Source organism: Lepidochelys kempii, chromosome 6 (assembly GCF_965140285.1).
Source record: "Lepidochelys kempii isolate rLepKem1 chromosome 6, rLepKem1.hap1, whole genome shotgun sequence".
Classification (NCBI taxonomy): Eukaryota; Metazoa; Chordata; order Testudines; family Cheloniidae; genus Lepidochelys; species Lepidochelys kempii.
This window is the reverse complement of record NC_136385.1, coordinates 58,023,016-58,042,319: the sequence shown is the minus strand read 5'-3', so window position 1 is coordinate 58,042,319 and position 19,304 is coordinate 58,023,016. Positions and strand designations below refer to the sequence as shown.

The window sequence follows — 19,304 nt, the reverse complement described above, 5'->3', positions numbered from 1 at the left end:
CTTAGACACTTTTGCAAATGCATCTTAAACTTTTCAAAAGTGCCTCATGTCTTCTTCCGTGGGTTGCACAATGCTGAGCCCTGAGAGCAATCAACACAAATAGCATTTAATACATAATGTAAAAGTGGCCTGAAGCAGTTCTTATTTGAAGAGAAAGTAACTGTTGTATGTGTTAAAAACCTCAGAAATTTCCTGACAATGAGATGAAGGAGTCTGTGGATCATCTTCCATGGACTGTGGTTGAGCCTCCCCTCCTTCTTTAAAACCTTTAGATTTTTAATGCAATTTACAAATAGCAGCAGCAGCTTTAAAGAACTAAAAACAGACTAAGTAAATACCTGAATGATGATGGCTCTGGAAACCAAAGGCCTGTCCTGAAGAGAGGATCCAGTGCAGTGGTGGGCAAACTACGGCCCGGGGGCCACATCCAGCCCTCCAGACATTTTAATCCGGCCCTTGAGCTCCTGTCGGGAAGTGGGATCTGGGGTTTGCCCTGCTCTGGTGCTCCAGCCGGGGAGCGGGGTCGGGGTCTTGTACCACTCCACATGGCTCCCAGAAGCAGCGGCATGACCCCCCTCCGGCTCCTACGAGTAGGGGCAGCCAGAGGGCTCCACATGCTGCCCCCACTGCTCCCATTGGCCAGGAACTGCAAACAATGGGAGATGCAGGGGTGACGCCTGTGGACAGGACAGTGCACAGAGCCGCCTGACCACACCTTCGTGTAGAAGCCAGAAGGGGGACATGCCACTATTTCTGGGAGATGCTTGAGGTAAGCGCTGTCTGGAGCCTGCCCCCTAAACTCCTCCTGTGCCCCAACCCCCTGCCCCTGCTTGATCACCCTCCTGCCCTCCGAACCCCTCGGTCCCAGCCTGAAGCACCCTTCTGTACCCCCAACCTCTTATCGCCAGCCCCACCCCAGAGCCTGCACCCCCAGCCAGAGCCCTCCCGCCCTCCAACCTCAATTTTGTGAGCATTCGTGGCCCGCTATACAATTTCCATACCCAGATATGGCCCTCAGGCCAAAAAGTTTACCCGCCCCTGCTTTAGTGTGAAGCTAATGCTGACAAGCAGGAAGGAAAAAACACTGTCAGATTAGAAACTCCATTGCTCCCCAAGTTCTGAAATCAGCTTTATAAGAATAGCAGGGGTTGGGGGAGAGGGGAGTTATAGAGATGAAATAGAGCCATTCTGGTCTAAATGAGGCAGCCAAGCCAGGAGCTGGCCAAAGAGGTGACTGGGCCACTGAAAAATTAACTGATGTGATATCTTACCCCTGTGCAAAGTACTGTACAGAGCAAATTATTGAGACTGAAATCAGCACATTTGAGTTCTCTCTCTGACGGCTAACAGCACCACCAAGGCAGGAAGAGGAGAGCTCACCCCTGCACGCAGCAGACAAAACCTTACTTTATAGCCTTCATTGTGCTAGGGCTGGAAGCACAATGGTGTGTCAGGCTGAACAAGGGAGGCAACCTACTCTAGCTCTTAGGCTAGGAAGGCCACATTCTCTCCGGGTAAATGTAGTTGCTGGCAAATTCCATCATGCACACAGATTGTCAAGCACCTTCCTACCCACAAGCTTGCCTCCTCCCCCTTCCCTACTCATGTTAAGTAGGCGGATTAGCTGCATGTTGATTATATAACATAGGGAGCCCAGCTCTGCCCACCACTTCCGCCCAGAAAACACCACCACCCAAGGTTTGCTAATCCCCCTTCTGCTGCCTCCGCAAATAAACAAGGTGCCTGTGTTTTAGGGTTTATTTCTTTCTACCATTTCATTTTGAAGGAGCACTGTAAAGATAAGCTGTCTCTGTTCTTGCCATGGACTAGATCTCAAGCACAGCTCTGCCTGAGAGAGCAAGGTGCAGAGGGAAACACCTAAGCATGTAGAAGCAGTGTGACCGACTGGACAGGGCACTGCACTCAGGAGTCCTGTGTTCTTAGTCCTGGGTTGGCATTTAATCAGCTCTAATTTTGGACAAGTCACTTCTCTTTGTGCCTCTGCTTCTTCTCTCACCCTTTATCTGTCTTCTTTAGAACGCAGGGTCTTCAGGGTGGGAACTGTCTCTTAGTGTGTTTATATAGCACCTAAAGGAATGGGGCCCTACTCTTGGTTGGTACCTCTGAGCACTACTAGGATACAAATAATAATAGCATTCAGCTGCACAGGGTTAAACTGCATGTACAAGGACTGTGTGTAAAGAAATCTTCTAGTGGCACGTCAGAGCTGTCTCTTCTGTTAGGATCAGGTGAACATATCCCACGTGATCAATGCCTTGCGATTGCAGAGTGGAGACTAGTATTGATTAGCCATAATGGTGCTTCTGGGTGTATAATAGCAAATCATTCAACGAGGGAATCTAAATCAAATAACTACTTTGTGCAAGACCCTTCCTTCATATTTCCCCCTCGTTAAACTTCATCACAGCCCCATTTTCCTGTATTTAAGGAAGGAATCATAACTGTTCTGAAGAATCTCACCAGGAAGCCCATTTCCTTCTTGCTCAAAGGCCATCGGCATACAGGGCCAACTGCCTTTTAAAAGTAGCTTGTAATTATTACCCAAAGCGGAGATGAATGTCAGAAGGATCAAGAAATAGGCAGATCAAATAGATCAACAAGCAAGGCAACAGAAGTCTGGCATCTGGCCAGCTGAATGATTCAGCAGTTTCTGAAGCAACCCTGAGGAGAGTGAATCCTTCACAAAGAGCCTTCATTGCTGACGCAATAAATGCAGCAAAGTCGCCCTCCGGCTTGGCAAAAAATGGGAGACAGGCATATTTTCAGCACAAGTCTGGTGAAGGGAGGATGGGCCAGTTAGCTCCCATTTAAACAAATGGAATGGGGTTGCTATGGAAACTTTGAGCATTTAAAAGGAGCACTTAAAAAAAAATAAAACAGTAATGCATTTCGAGGCTGAAAGTGTTTATGACCAGAAAAGGCAAAGCTAGTGTTAAATGCTTTTTAGCCAAGTCAATGGTGCCAACACTTGAGGAGGATATTCTGGACTGCACAAGCACCTATCATCTGTCACAGGCCCTAAGCCCCAGGAGGAAAATCTACCACTCTCTGCCAGGACTGCTGCACAGGGCTCTTCAGCTTAACCCCTCCACTGTTGTCCCACCTCTCTGTGAATTAATGTTCAGGAGGTAACTTGGCCACATCTCTCAGTCCTGAAGGGAGAAAAATAAAAATGGAGGGAATTAATCTGACATGGTACAAATGAAGTAAATCTAAAAACATCCTCCCCTTGATCAGAGATTTTTCCATAAAAAGACATACACGTCAGGGACTCCATGAAGCCCCCTTTAGAACCATGCTGTTACTATGAATTTTACATGGAAGTTGCTCAGATACTACAGTGATGGGTAACACTATAAAACCCTAAGGTAGTTTCATATGCAACCTAAAACTCAGCAAGAGGTTTATACAGGAGTACTCAGTGCAAGTACTCCAGGAATAAGTGGTTACAGCAAAGGATGGGGAGAGAGGTATTAATATGGTCTGGTCTGAGCCATTAACTCGCTGTATGACTGTGGATCAGTCACTGCTAGTTTCAAAATGGCCACCATTTTGCATCGTTCTCAATGGGAGAGAGGCTAGAGCCCACCCATACCAAAGTTGGCCACTCTCTCCATTATCCTACTCCTCTTCACCATCCCTCAGGGGATCTTGGTTTCATGCATTTGGAACAATAGGAGGTAGAGGCCATTTTGAAAGAGGGCATCTTAATGGAGGACAACTTATAGCCTCACTTCAACTGAAAAAAGCATGAAATGGCCATTTTGAAAGAATGCGTTCTTCACATTTCTCTAAAAGAGAAAATTTTAAATGCAGTAGCCTCTGCTGACAGATAAGCTTTCAGTTATATATAAAAAAAAAGGCACAAAAAATTACCATGGATCCTAAGTATATATATATTTTTAAATACCCGTTGTGCTGCACTAGCAATCTAAAGCAGCTGTAAACCCAGTTAAACTGGCCAACATGCTCAGGCTTCTCTAGAGTGGTGTACATCAATCAATGCATATAAGGAATTTGGCCCTAAAAGTTTTTAAAAAAAGATGTACTTTTTAAATAAGTATCTATCTTCATATTGTTATAAATATCACACGGATACATTCTGAGTTTCTTGTTTTGTGATCAAGTATGAAATTTTTAATTGAAAAAAGATGGAAATTCCATCACAGAAATAAGGGAAAATAAACAAAAAAAATCTAAAATGTCTTCAAAAATCAATTTTAATCTGGGACCACAAACATTGCAATGTCTTGATCATCACCACATGTTTATTGCATGATGTCATTACAGGGGAAAGTTAAGCATGTCCTAACTGAGCATTTACATATCTTGTTTGGATTTAAGTTTAACCTTGCCTCTAAATCCTCTGTTTGTTTAGGAGATAATCACAATACATTTTATCCTAGATTACCAATACATATTTCAACCTTTAGTCCCTCTTACTGTAGATTTTGTCTGGGAATACTATGTAGTCTCTTATACAGGCCTAGGATGAAAGAGGAAGACACTACGGTGTCTAAGGGGTGTGTTCTAATTCTAGAAAAAGTCTTTTGGATGAAATATTTCATATTCAGTATCAGAGTGTTCCCCCCCCCAATCTGGAAAATCAGCGCAAACCCCCTTCAACTATCTTTGAGTTACCAAAAGGTAAAATACAATATTTTCCATTTAAAATAAATTTTAGGCCACTGCTTTTCTCAAAGACTGAACACCCCACCCCCGCAAAGCTGAAGTTTATTACTTGAAATTTCAGTTTTGCTGATCCTCAGTGAGGCCTTGGCCTTTCTGCTGTTAGGACCCACCTTCCCACCTACAATAAACCAACATTTAAAATCTTATTTTTGTGCATGCCAACTTTGGGAGCTATGAACTATCAGGGCTAAGTATCAAAACAAAAAACTTCCTCTGTAGATAGATTTCAATGTAGAAACAGATTCTGGGCCAGATTCTCTCTGCCTATTCTGGCCATTTTCTGATGCTCAAGTAGTGCAAAATGGTAGACGGTAGCTCTGCCTGGCTAGCTGATTATTTCTCCAGTGTGGGGAAGTTTTCACCTGGCATAAAGAGGCATAATCAGCCTTTATGCCAACTGCCCTACCCACATGATGTACGGGGTAGGAGAGAGCATGACACAGCATACTTTCGCTCAACCAATTCTCAATGGATGTGTGGTCCCACAGGAAACACAGCTAGCTGGCATAGAAGTTAGAGCAGCCCCTAAGCTCTCCTGTACCAAGTGAATCTCAGCATAGGAGAGAATCAGGGCGCTTATGCATGGCTTTTAAAGTCTGTAGGAGTTGACCTCTCTCCTGTGAAGCTTTCAGCACCTCAAGAGAAGAATTTCTCTCTCTTGGGAATCTACAGAGAAATTTAAAATACATCTTATGTTAAGGTTACAAATCTCGTGACTTTCAGAGTTTAAGCACTAAAACTGTGGTTCTCATACTGTAGTAATTATTAACTTGCACTTACTACACGTGTGTTGCATTGTCAATTTCTGGATTGATATCTAAATGTCTACATAAATATGAATTTATGCAAACCACAAAATATACAGGATGTGTAGCATGGCTGAGTTAATGTTACAACAGAAACTAACTTCTCCATTTCCTCACTTTTTGAGCATTTAAATTCCTAACCTTAATGTTACTAGTTAATAGAGAAACATACATTAATGTATCAAAACCCCAGTCAATGGGCACAGAGAGGCCAGTGGCAGGATTAGAATCCATGGGCCAGACCTCCAGCTACAGTAAAACGACAGAACGCCATTGACTTCAACTTAGCTACAACAATTTACACAACTGAGGATCTGGCCCTGTCTCTGGACATGGTAGGGTAAGCACTCTGTCAAGCTTAACACACACTTGCAGTTTACTCAAATAGGCTGATGTTCCCTTCTCCTTTTTCACACTTTACAGGCAGCAGTAGAGAAGACTTACTGCTCTGAGGTAACCATTGGACTATGCTTCTGCCTGGATGTAGTGCTGTACACAATTATATTAAACAGGTTCAGTGAATTGTGCAGGGCAGCAAAGAAAGTTACAGATGTAAGTACCAGCCTCTGGGAGGAGTCAACTCAAGCACCTGGTTAAGGAGAAATAGTTCTTTTTCTAGGAACTACACCACCCAACATGGCATCGGGAGTCTCGCACAGCACCAGATGACAACAGAAAGCAAAGCAAATGGCTGTATCCTTCAACAACTACTTATAGTTTTTTCAGACGCTTCCATCTGAAAGTAAGAAACTGAGTCAGGATAACATCAGGAAACCAGGGTGAAAAAACCCCCCTGGGTTTATCTGCATAATCTCACATTCGTGCACTTTAGAAATACAGTTTTAAGTGCTGTACAGTGCTTTAGGCAGACATCATAGCAGCATTATACTCGTGTGATTCACTGACAACTCAAGTCTGCCCAATTTAGAGCCTGAGTACTGCAGTGGCTTGAGAGTTTATCCTTTACAATCACCAGTAAAAATGAAAATTTACGCATAGCAGATGATTAGTCACTGGACTGTTGTCAGCAGGGAACAATTTTCTTCCACAATGCAGCAGATAGCACTGGCTAATCAGAAGCAGACTTTTTCTAAATGCTGACTTACTCTGACAACAGAGAGGGACATCACCAAGCTTAGCTTAACTGATGTGAGACAATGCAGAGAACGTTTATCAATGCTTGTGGTCCCACATTATATAGAAAATGAATATCTACCATCCTGCAGCCTAGCATAGCTGACGAACAAGTAACTGTAGAGAGTATTTAGCCATATATAGGGCATATCTGGCTTTATTTAACACTGACCATGAGTTCATAGGTTCCAATAGCAGGCAAGACAGGTAGGCAAGGCAAGCTTTTAACAGTTCCTGAAAGACTACCTAGAATTGGGTTTTAGCTGCCTTTTGCCTGTCTGGAATGCAAGAGGTCTGATGGAAGTGTTTCTCACTATAACCTGAATTTGTGAGGTTACACATATATACAGGAGCATTTTCTAATGGTCGGCAAGCAGGATGAGGAGTCAAGAGTGATGGGTTCTCATGACAATGGGGAAATAATTTAGGCTCAAATCTTCAAAAGTAGCCAGTAGTTTTGGGCACCCAATTTGAGATATCCAAGGCCAAAGTTTCAGAGGTGCTGGACACCCATAACCCTAGCTGAAGTCAATGGAAATTACAAGTGCTCAGTATTGCTGAAAAATCAGACCCTAAGTATCTCAAATACAGAGTCTCCAAATCTGAAGCACCCACAATCCTTGGCCACTTTCACAACGTTGACCTTAATTACTTTGCAACTTAGATTTCCTATTATAAAATGGAAATAATATTCCTCAACCTTGTAAGGGTGATGTAAGGCTATATTGGTTAACAGTGAAGCAGCCAGGCAACATAGTCTAGGAGGGGATATGGCACCGAAATGGTAGTCAGGAGACATGAGTTCTACTCATACATTTGTCAATAACTTGTGGAACTTTGGGTAAATCCCTTCTTGTCTTTATGTCTGTTTCCCCTCCCACTCTTGTCTGTCTCACCTATCCCTTCAGGGCAAGAGCTGTTTGTATAACACATAGCACAAAGGAGCCCTGATCTTGGTTGGGGCCTCTAGATGCTACTATAATGCAAACAACAATACAACTTACCTCCTTTGTAAAGTGCTTTGTGATCTACAGATTAAAAGCTAGGTTATAGTATTTAGTAAGGCTATGATTTTGTCATGGATATTTTTAGTAAATATCTAATTTACGGGCAATAAACAAAAATTCACAGAAGCGGTGACCTGTCCCTAACTTTTACTAAAAATGTTCATGACCAATGGGGAGGGAGGAGAGTCCCGCATCCTGCCCTGCTGTGGCTGGAAGCTGTGGCCCCTGCCCAGTAGCTGGGAGTGACTCCCACCCATAGTGGCTGGGGAGCGGCAGGGGACCTCTGGGGAGCTGCGAGGGTTCCCCTGCTGGCAGAGGCAGATGAGGAGCTGCTGGGGGTCTACCGCACCCACAGGGACTGGGGAGCTCTGGGAAATTCCCTGCAGAGGCTGGGGAGCTGCGCAGGATTCCCCACCACTCTGGGCCGCAGGGTACTCTACAGCTCTCGGCCACCACAGGTGGTGGGGTACCCTACAGCTCCTAGCTGCTGCCGGCTGAAGTCACGGTCTGTGGAAGTCACGAAATCCGTGCCTTCTGCAACCTCCATGACCAAATCATAGCCTTAATTATAAGTGTGCCAAGATCCTCTGAGTTGAAGTGCCATGTAAATGCAAAGCATTATTTATACACACACCTACATGGTTTCATGTAAACCAGTATGACAGGATTATTTTCTGTTACTTGTCTTTGCTATAAAAACCCATTCACATTTTGCCAGGGTAGTGGGGTGGTGGTAAAAAAGCACTGACCACTGGTAACGGATGAACTCTCATATCTTTAATTTTATGCAAGCATTTTCATCTCTCTCAAAAGGGACAGGTCACTATTGTTTTTTAAAATCGAACAAAACAAAGTCTATGAATTCACAAAATCAAATAGCATCTTATATCTGAAAATACGACAGTATCAGCCACATGTTACAGGAAACTTGTGACTGTCACAGTTCTCCATGACGACAGCTCCGTTCCCCTTTCCCCATCAGGTGTTTGACAATAACTGTGAATCCAATTCTTGCTCCAAACCAGCACCAGGTCTGAGGCTTTAGATCAGCTGTGATGTTATAACCAGTAATAGCCAAGAGAGTTGTCTTCATTCACCTTTGCATTCCCTCAGGGTCTGGATAAATGGTCCTAAATGTCAAGTTTATCCGTCGTTCCCTGGCATGATATTCCTTAGGTACCCGATGCTATAAACATTATGAACAAAAAGAATATGGATTTTCATAATTAAAAACACATTTAATATTCAAACACAAAATATTTTGTATCCTCATTTTACAGGATGGTCCATTACTCACTTTTTAAAATAGTTTGATAAGACATAAAACCCATGTCCTGACTGCTCAGAGCCGTTAAGAAACCCACAGCATTTTCTGTAACAGTAGAGTTGTTAGGCCAAATTACAACTTTATTATGTTCTGTCTTCCTAAATTGCCTATGCACTTTCAGACGCATACTGTGTTAGTCACTGCCTTTCCTAAATGCAGGAACATTACATAGGAGTTTAAATGGTGGGTGGAGTGATCACTATCTATCACTTGGAGTCTGGTGGCACCTTAAAGACTAACAGATTTATTTAGGCATAAGATTTCATAGGTAAAAAACCCACTTCTTCAGATGCATGGAGTGAAAATTACAGATGCAGGCATAAATATACTGGCACATGAAGAGAAGGGAGTTACCTTACAAGTGGAGAACCAGTGTTGACAAGGCCAATTCAGTCAGGGTTGATGTGGTACACTCCCAATAATTGATAAGGAGGTGTCAATACCAAGAAAGGGAAAATTGCTTTTATAGTGACCCAGTTCCTAGTCAAGCCCAAATGAATGAATGGTGTTAAGTTTGCAAATGAATTGTAGCTCTGCAGTTTCTCTTTGAAGTCTGTTTTTGAAGTTTTTTTGTTGCAGGATGGCTACTTTTAAATCTGTTATTGAATGTCCAGGCAGATTGAAGTGTTCTCCTACTGGCTTTTGTATGTTACCATTCCTGATGTCTGATTTGTGTCCATTTATTCTTTTGCGTAGAGACTGTCCGGTTTGGCCAATGTACATGGCAGAGGGGCACTGCTGGCACGTGATGGCATATATCACATTAGTAGATGTGCAGGTGAAAGTTTATGCCCAAATAAATCTGTTAGTCTTTAAGGTGCCACTGGACTCCTTGTTGTTTTTGTGGATACAGACTAACATGGCTGCCCCTCTGATATATATATATATATTTTTTTGATCTTGTAGAGATGTTCAGCTTAAGCCATTAATTTGTGGGATACATTGAGATTCTTGGATGGAAAGCACTGTTAATATGTAGTGAAGCGTCATGTCACTGCATAACACACATCTCCCAATAGCTTTCCCAGTAACTCATGTCCTCACTGGTGTAGTTTGTGGAAATCCAGAAAACTATACGACAATGGGAAAAAGCTTGTTCATGTTGCCCAAGTATTCTCACCTGCCAGTCTTCCTGGGTAGCTCCCTCCATCATCAGTAAAGTTCCATGAGGCAATGGGATCCGCACTTGTTCCACATATGTATAGTCCCCATTCTCTTCCTAGAAAGAAGAAATAAAAATACAGAAGTGTGTGCAGAAGAGGGAAACACTGCATTAGGGGACTCCACATCAGAGCTTAAAACAACAAGGGGGTTCCTCAACAAATTACCAATTAAGACTTGGTTCTGATATTGTTCTCATTGTATAATGAAGAGCAGGGTATACCACTCCCTTTGTTACTGCCAGGCAGCAGCTATATTTCACCAAGGTTCATAAATTTTAAGGCCAGAAGGAAAAAATGGTTACTCACCCTTTTTGTAACTGTTGTTCTTCAAGATGTGTTGCTCAGATCTATTCCAGTTAGGTGTGCGCGCGCACCATGTGCATGGCTGTCGGAAACCTTTCCCTAGTAGCTACCAGTCAGGCTGGCTGTGGAGCCCCCTAGAGTGGCGCCGATATGGTGCTCTATATACAACCCTGTCGGCCCAACCCCCCTTCAGTTCCTTCTTGCCGGCAACTCCAACAGAGGGGAAGGCGGGAGGGAGTGGAATAGACATAGGCAACACATCTCGAAGAACAACAGTTACAGAAAGGGTGAGTAACCATTTTTTCTTCTTCGAGTGCTTGCAGTTAGGTGACTTCCAAGCCTTACCTCGGAGGTGGGGTTGGAGTCAAGGCATTGCAGACTGAAGTATCGCTCTGCCGAAGGCTGCATCATCCCGAGATTGGTGGACGATGGCATAGTGCAACATGAAAGTATGCACTGAAGACCACATGGCAGCCTTGCAGATTTCCTGAAGAGGTACGTGGGCCAGGAAGGCTGTTGACAAGGCCTGTGCCCTTGTGGAGTGAGCCGTGACGGCAGGCGAAAGAACCTTCACCAAGTTATAACAAGCACGGATACACACCGTAATCCAGGAGGAGATCCGGTGGGAAGAGACTGGCAAACCTCTCATCCACTCTGCCAAGGCAACAAACAACGAGGTTGTCTTGCGGAACGGCTTCATGCAGTCAATATAGAAAGCGTGCGCCCTCCTGATGTCCAGCGAATGCAGCTGCTGTTCACGGGGCTGGCATGCGGTTTTGGGTAGAAAATTGGCAGAAAAATGTCCTAGCTAATATGGAAGTGGGACACCATTTTAGGAAGGAAGGCCGAGTGAGGCCTAAGTTGTACCTTGTCTTTATGAAAGATAGCGTGCAGAAGCTCAGATGTGAGGGCCCGCAGTTCAGACACATGTCATGCCGAGGTGATAGCCACTAGAAAAACATCCTTCCAAGAGAGGTAGAGGAGCGAACAGGAAGCCAGAGGCTCAAAGAGAGGACCCATGAGACGGGAAAGGACTAGGTTGAGGTCCCAGGCCACAAAACTTTTTCACTAAGAGGGTGGTGAAACACTGGAATGCGTTACCTAGGGAGGTGGTAGAATCTCCTTCCTTAGAGGTTTTTAAGGTCAGGCTTGACAAACCCCTGGCTGGGATGATTTAACTGGGAATTGGTCCTGCTTCGAGCAGGGGGTTGGACTAGATGACCTTCTGGGGTCCCTTCCAACCCTGATATTCTATGATTCTATGATTCAGCGGGGGATTAATCTTCTCCAAGCCTTTTAGGAAAAGTCCCACGATGGGGTGCGCAAACACCAAGCTGCCGGAAACACCAAGATGGCCGCAAGGTGGACCTTGAGAGAACCGAATGCCAGACCTGGTCCTTCAAGTACAGGAGATAATCCAGAATACAAGGGATTGAAGCCTGGAGTGGGAGCACCTGCCTTTGAGCACACCAAATAGAGAACCTTTTCCATTTCGCTCTGTATGTGGCCCTGGTAGATGGCTTGCGGCTCTCCAGAAGCACCTGCCTCACCAGGTCCGAACAGATGAGCTCTGCCTGGTTCAACCACGGATCCCCAGGCCATGAGGTGGAACGACTGAAGGTCTGGGTGAAAGAGACGACCGTGATTCTGCAAGATGAAGTCGGGAGTGAGAGGTAGACATACCGGTGACTGGACCGACAGGCCCATGAGGGTGGCGTACCAGCACTGGTGAGGCCAAGCTGGGCCACCAGTATGACATCTGCTTTGTCCCTGTGGACCTTGAAAAGCACTTTGTGGAGGAGTGGAAATGGCGGGAAAGCATACAGCAGTTGACTGGACCATGGAATCATGAATGCATCTGCGATAGAGCCTGGGCTGTGGCCCCTGAAGGAGCAGAACGTTGGACACTTTCTGTTGGCCTGCGTGGCGAACAGGTCGATTTGGGGAAACCCCCAGCTGCGGAAGATGGAGTGGATGATGTCCGGATGAATCGACCACGCGTGCATGAGGAACTGTCTGCTCAAGCTGTCCGCCAGCATGTTCTGAACACCTGGCAGGTATGAGGCCTGGAGAAGGATGGAGTAGGCTAGACAGAATTCCCACAGTAGGAGGGCTACCCGATAGAGCAGAGACATAAAACATGGCCGTTGTATTGTCTGTCAGTACCGCTACACAGTGGCCCTGCAAGCAAGACAGCAACGCTTGGCACGTAAGGCGGTTCACCCTGAGTGTCTCTGACCATTTGCAACTGCGATTCCACCTGCTGGCGAGAGCGGCCTCGAAGAAGCCAGTCGTCCAGGTAAGGATAGACATACAGATGATAGCAGCGAAGAAAGGTTGCCACAACCGCCATGCATTTGGTGAAGACGCGAGGGGCTGTGCACAGTCCGAACGGGAGGGCCGTGAACTGATAATGCACCTTGTTCACCACAGAAGCAGAGGAACTGTCTGTGGGACTGGGTTACAGATATGTGGAAATAGGCATCCTACATATCGAGGGCGGTATACCAGTCTCCCGGATCCAAGTAAGGGATGATTGTGCTCAGGGAGACCATGCAGAACTTCAAGCTGACGATGAACTTGTTGAATTCCCTCAGGTCCAGAATGGGCCTTAGGTCCCCCTTTGCCTTGGGGACGAGAAAGTAACAGGAGTAGAAACACTTGCCTTTGAGCTCCTGGGGAACCTCCTCCACTGCTCCTAGAGTGAGGCGGGTCTGAACCTCCTGGATGAGAAGTTGCCCATGAGAGGGGTCCCTGAAGAGGGACGGGCAAGGGGGATGGGAGGGTGGGAAGGAGCAGAAATGGATAGAATATCCTGCCTCTACCGTGTGAAGAACCCACCGATCAGACGTAATAAGGGACCATGCATAGTAGAAGCGGGACAGACTGCTCAGGAAGGGAGGATAACTGGCCTGATTGCGGACTGGTAATCTGTCCTTGTGTGCACCTAAAAAAGTGCTTAGGGCCCGGAGGGGGCTTGGATTGTCCCTGGCCCTGCACAGGAGGAGGGCGCGATGGCCTACGCTGACTATCTCTGTTTCTCCTGCGGGAGAAGTCCTGTCTGAGCCTAGTGGGAAAAGACCGCTGCTGGGTGGTCTGCGGTTTGAAAGGCTTCCTTTGGGTCACCGGAGTATGCATGCCAAGGGACTTAATCATGTTGCAGGGTCCAGAATTGCCATTGGGGCTGCCAGTGGGGTGCTGAAGCGTCCTAAGACTTCCCAGCCCTGATTTGGGGGCTTCCGATGCCCGATCTGAAGGAGGGCGACCTTGAGCAGGACGGCCAAGGGGGAGCGGTGCGAGACTGCACCAGGGAGGCCTCCTCCTCCTCCAACGGATGGGAGAGGTGCCGTGAAGGATAGCAAGGTTCAGACGGTGACCGGTGGAGTGATGCAAGCCGGAGCCGCCGTTGGGAAAGACAGCGAGATGTGGAGCAGTGCCAGGAGGTTGAGCGGTGCTGCGATGTGGAGCTTTGCCTTGGCGTGGAGCAGTGCCGTGATGGGGACCGGTGCTGAGGCGGAGACCGGTGCTGTGAGGTGGAACGGTGCCAGGATGGGGTGCGGTGTTGCGACGTAGAGTGGTATCGCTGTATAGAGTGGTGCCGGTCCATCGAGCAATGATTGGAAAATGCAGTCTGAGGTCGATGCTGCCAGCGGTGCCGTGAGGTCACAGAGTGGGACCTGGACCTCGAGCGGGACCACGACCTATAAGCCAATGACTACCTCAAGCGGGGTCGAGACTGTGAGATCAGTGCCGCGAGTCAGACCGGTGTGGGGCATAAGTGTGATGCCAGGACTCAGAGCGACGCAGAGATCCTGGTTGGGGGCGGGGGTGGGGGGCGTGGCAGGCAGCCCAAACATAGCCTGTTTGGATGGTACCGGACCTTGAAGTAGTGGAGGTCTTGAGACTGGAGACTTGGGCACCGTCATCTCAATGAGACCCCTAGTAGCCTCAAAAGTGTCTGGCGTAGAAGGCAACATGACCTCCCCTACCTGCAGCCGTGAGGAGTCCAGGAGCGTGGGGCTTCCTGGGGAAGACGGGGGCCCACGAGGGTTGAGCTTGACTCGAGGGTCTGCCGGCCGTAGGCCCATGCTCCACATTGTCCCCTGCCGGGGGTGCAGTGTCCGTGACAGGCCGTTGGGGAGACTTCACCTTAATCTGTTTTTTGTGGGCAGCTGGTGAGTGGGAGTGGTGCTGAGGGGACAGCTTCTGGGGCCCGGAAGACCACTGGCCCCTGGGCAAGTGTGCCGAGTCCTTTTTCCGCGCCACGGACGGCACCGCCGAAGGAGTGCTCTGCACCAACGCGCTTGGAGCTGGGTCCTGCTGCAGACGGAGGGCAGACTCCACGAGGAGTTGTTTCCATCGAATATTAGTCTCTTTTCTGGTGCGAGGCTTGAAGGCCTTGCAGATCTTGCACTTGTCCGACTTATGGGCTTCTCCCAGGCAGGAGTCATGAGGGTCGCCCGTGGGCACAGACTTGGTGCAGGAGCTACTGGGTTTGAAGCCCTGGGAAGGCATGCCCCGGAGCCCCGCAGGGCACTCGTTGGAGGGGAAATCCTCCCAACTGCTAAAGACTACAATTAACAACTAAGAGAACTATTAACTAACACTGGGTAACTATATACAAAGATAAGCAGAAAAGGTAGGATTAGTGGAACACTTGCGAGCAAGAGACCACTGTTCCAACAACAATCACTGGCAGTAAGAAGGAACTGAAGGGGGGGTCAGGCCGGCAGGGTCGTATATAGAGCGCCATACAAGCGCCGCTCCAGGGGGCTTTACAGCCAGTCCGACAGGTAGCTGCTAGGGAAAAGTTTCCGACAGCCATGCATGGGGCGCACGCACATACATCTAAATGGAACTGATATGAGCAAGCACTCGAAGAACTATTATGATTAGTCAGTCTGACCTCATCCATAACACCTAGAATTTCACCAAGTGATTCCTGCATCAAGCTCGTCACTTCCAGCTGAGCTAGACTACAGCATATATTTTAGATAGCCATTCGGCCTTGCTTTAAAGGCTTTTAGACCACATCCCTAGAGTAAGTTGTTCCAATGGTTAATTAGCCCCTCTAAAAAAAAATCATGCCTTAATTTCTAATCTAAATTTGTCTAGCTTCAGCTTCCATCCATTATATATTTTATTCCGCTTTTGTCCATCTGTTAGATTAAGGAGCTCTCTACTATGCAAAATCTCCCCATGTAGGTACTTGTAGACCATGATCATGTCGCCTCTTAAATGTCATTTTGTTAAGATAAATAGATTAAGTTTCTTTATTCAACTTGTGAGGCAGGTTTCCAGATCTCATATCATGCTTGTAACTCTTTTCACAATCCTTTTCAATTTATCAACATTCTTTTAAAAGAGTGATCATCAGAATTGGACACACTATTCTAGCACTGGTCTCACAAATGCCATATACAATAGTAACAACACCTTTTTCCTTCTACTCATTCATCCCCTGCCTGTACATCCAAAGATTTCATTTGCTTTCTTTGTCACAACATTGCACTGCTCATTTACATTCATTTGGTTACCCACTATGAGCCAGAAAGTCCTGTCTGAGTTGTTGCTTTCCAAAATACAGTCCTACATTCTTGGTTCCTCAATGCAGGACCTGTGTTTATCTGTATTAAGAGGCATATGTGACCTGGTGCACCTGGGGTAGCCCTCACTAGAAATGCCAAGGTCAGGGCAGGCCGCAAAAACGTGTGCAGATACCCACCAGTCTTGGGAGTAACAATGAAGTTACACTCCCCGACCAGTCACAAACTGTGCTTCTGATCCACACTGGTAATCAAGCAGCAAATAAATAAATAAATAAAATAAATTACACAGCCCCCTTCTTGCATTCCAGTTCTCTGGCTCCCAGTCAGCACATAGGTCCAGTACAGTGAGAAGTTACCATACAAAATGTTCTTCTGACCCCAAAGGACCAGCCATATTGCCAGATCAGTATTAAGTTGGATCTTACGCAAAAATATCACGTTGCCAGCCAATCCTTCAGCGTCTAAAACTAAAGGTTTATTATAAACTAAAAGGAAAGAACAAGAAGAGAGATGTTAAATGGTAAAACAGACACAAACATACAAAAGATTCAAAGTCCATGTATCAGGTTCTTAGCAGTATTGGTCAGTTTGCTGGCTTGAAAGTCCCTCTAGAATACATTCACAACTTGGATGGGTCATTCAGTCCTTTGTTCAGAGATTCGGTTTGTAGCAAAGTTACTCCAGAGGTAAGAAGCAGGATTGAAGACAAAATGGAAATGATGCAGCTGTCCTTTATATTCCTCTTTCCATGTGGCTTATACTTCATGTGTTCCAAACACAAGTTTCACAGCACATGGGCATGGAAAAGCCTTACGGCACATCTTCACCAGCAACGTTTAAGCGCTGCCGTCTAAAAAACCACCTCCATGAGGGGTGTGGCTCCCAGCGCTGTAGCACTGTCTACAGTATGCTGAAACTTGCAGTGTTCAGGATGTTTTTTTCCCACACCTCTGAGTGAGAAAGTTGCAGCGCTGTAAAGTGTCGACAATCCCTTAGGCCCCATCTACACTGGCAAGTTTCTGCTCTGTAACTCCAGAGGTGTACACACTGCCAAGCCACTTTGTGAGCAGAAATTGCGCAGTTGTGGCGCTCTAAAAAAAACCACCCCGAACGAGAGGCATAGAGCTTTCTGCGCCGGTGCTCCAGTGCTGCGATTGGCCTCAGGGAGGTGTCCCACAATGCCTGTTCTCACCTCTCTGGTCATCAGTTTGAACTCTACTGCCCTGCCCTCAGGTGACCAATCATCATCCCCACCCCGTACATTCCTTTGCAAATTTGAAAGTCTCCTTCCTGTTTGCTTGGTGATGCGTACAGTGGTCTAAGCACATCTTTCCAGGTGTACCTCATCAGCATTTGGGGAGAAGAGGCTGTGCAGTCCCAGCTGCACTCCAGCCATTGGAATTATGATACCTAAGGACAGATTTCATGATGCATGATAGAAAGGGGCCACGAGTGGGACATACTGCAGTGTACAGTAAAAGTGAAGGAGCTGCAGAATGCTTACCACAGGGCATGGGAGGCAAACTGCTGCTCTGGTGCTGCCCCCACAAGTTGCCGGTTCTACGAAGAGCTGGACGCAATACTCAATGGTGACCCCACCTCCACTGCGAAGGCCCCTATTGATACTTTGTTGGCTCATGTGTCAGTCGAGAGTGGACCGAACCAGAGGGAGGAAATCTTGGACGAAGAGGGGGAGGGGGACCCAGAGGCAGAGAATGACTTGGAGGCCAGAGATGCCTGCAGTCAGGAGCTCTTTTCTACCCTGGAGGAGCCTAGCCAGTCACAGCAGTCAGACCTTTGCGAAGCGCAAACAGGAAAGGAGGCCTCTGGTATGAGGATCTGATTTTGGGAACTGTTGAAGCAAGTTGTTGGGGGCAGGAGGGTTGGAGAAAGCAGGCTTGTCTCCCACCGTACGCCTAATCTGAGCGGTGGAACAGGCTGTTGATAGACTCCCTCACTTCATGGGAATCTCCCTCAGAGATCTCCAGGAAACTATCGTGGAGTTACTGGGAAATCCACTGCCGCAAGTTCTTTAACACAGCTACTTTGTTTCTTGCCCCATTAACGGTAACTTTCCCATGCCACTTTGTCGTCACAGGGTTTGTGTGTGGACCATTGCTGCACACAGATGATCCGCATAGGGGCCAGGGCTGAAGCCGCAGTCTTGGAGAAGACCCTCCCTTGATTCCCTGGCCACCCCCAGCGAGATATCTTCCATTATGATCATCTCCTGTGGAAAGTGTGGGGACAGGAATGATTATCAGACCCCCCATACAGCACTGGCTCTACCTAAGAGCAACGTGCCCAGTGTACAGTAGTGTACCTCAGGAAGAGTGATTTACCCTGCCTCTGTGGCTATTCACCATTTTGGGGGTCTTGTGGCTCATGTGTGCTTGCCTAGGGTCAGCCAGTTAGTGACAGGTGTGAGAGTATTGGCTGTGTTTTAAAGCACTGAATCAGTGTTATCTGTGTTGCAAATAATACTGCTTCTGTAAAATATTGCATTTAAACTTCACAGAGATGACCTTGGGAGCCTTGCCTCCCTCTTTGTTATCAGTGGCAGAAAGGCTGCGCAGAATTAGAAAGTAACCAAGGAGAACTTTCTCCATAAGGTTATGATGCACTCTGCCGCTGAGAAACAGGAATTGAAGGAGTGGTGGGATAGCGAGAAGAAGGACCGAAAGGAGAACGCGGCGCACCAGAAAGAAGCCATGGAGCGGCTCTTAAACATTGTGAAGCACCAAGTCGGCACGCTCCAGGTGATACTAGCTCTTCAAACTGAGCAGCTCCAGCACCTGCCCTCCCTCATGTGCACCAATCACCTCCTAGCATTACAAGTATTGAAATCCTGAGATTAGCAACAAATATTAGTGGCTTTCAGCTTCAAATTGCTGCCTCAAGGCATTCCTGATCCTTATGGCCCCACGCTGTGTCCCTCTAAGAGCCCTGGTCTCTGGCTATTCAAACTCTGAGCCTCTGCGGGCCAGCCCTGAGAGAAACTTTCACCCTTCCCCTCACAAATATTATGGAGCGTACAGCACGCAGCTAAAAGCATAGGAATATTGTAATCGGCCATGTCCAGCTTCCCACACAGGCATCACCAGCGGGCTTTTAAACGGCCAAATGCACACTCCATAGTCATTCTGCACTTGCTCAGCCTGTTGTTGAACTGCTCCTTGCTTCTGTCAAGTTGCCCTGTGTATGGCTTCATAAGCCACGGCATTAAGGGGTAGGTGGGGTCTCCCAGGATCACAATGGGCATTTCGACTTCCCCTACAGTGATCTTCTGGCCCAGGAAGAAA

At 46.9% G+C, this 19,304-nt stretch overlaps 1 protein-coding gene across 5 annotated transcripts in view; it reads right to left on the bottom strand.

The window, feature by feature from the left end:
- Window positions 1-2,908: 2,908 nt before the first annotated feature.
- The window catches only part of ALKBH3 (alkB homolog 3, alpha-ketoglutarate dependent dioxygenase), a 61,993-nt gene continuing 45,597 nt past the window's right edge, over window positions 2,909-19,304 (bottom strand). For all 5 annotated transcript variants that reach the window (XM_073348058.2, XM_073348057.2, XM_073348055.2 and 2 more), the window contains 3 exons: window positions 10,108-10,206; window positions 8,758-8,846; window positions 2,909-3,173 (listed from right to left, as the gene is read on the bottom strand). In XM_073348058.2, coding sequence (XP_073204159.1) covers window positions 3,143-3,173; window positions 8,758-8,846; window positions 10,108-10,206 — 219 coding nt within the window. In that variant the 3' untranslated portion in view covers window positions 2,909-3,142. The remainder of the gene's footprint in view (window positions 3,174-8,757; window positions 8,847-10,107; window positions 10,207-19,304) is intronic.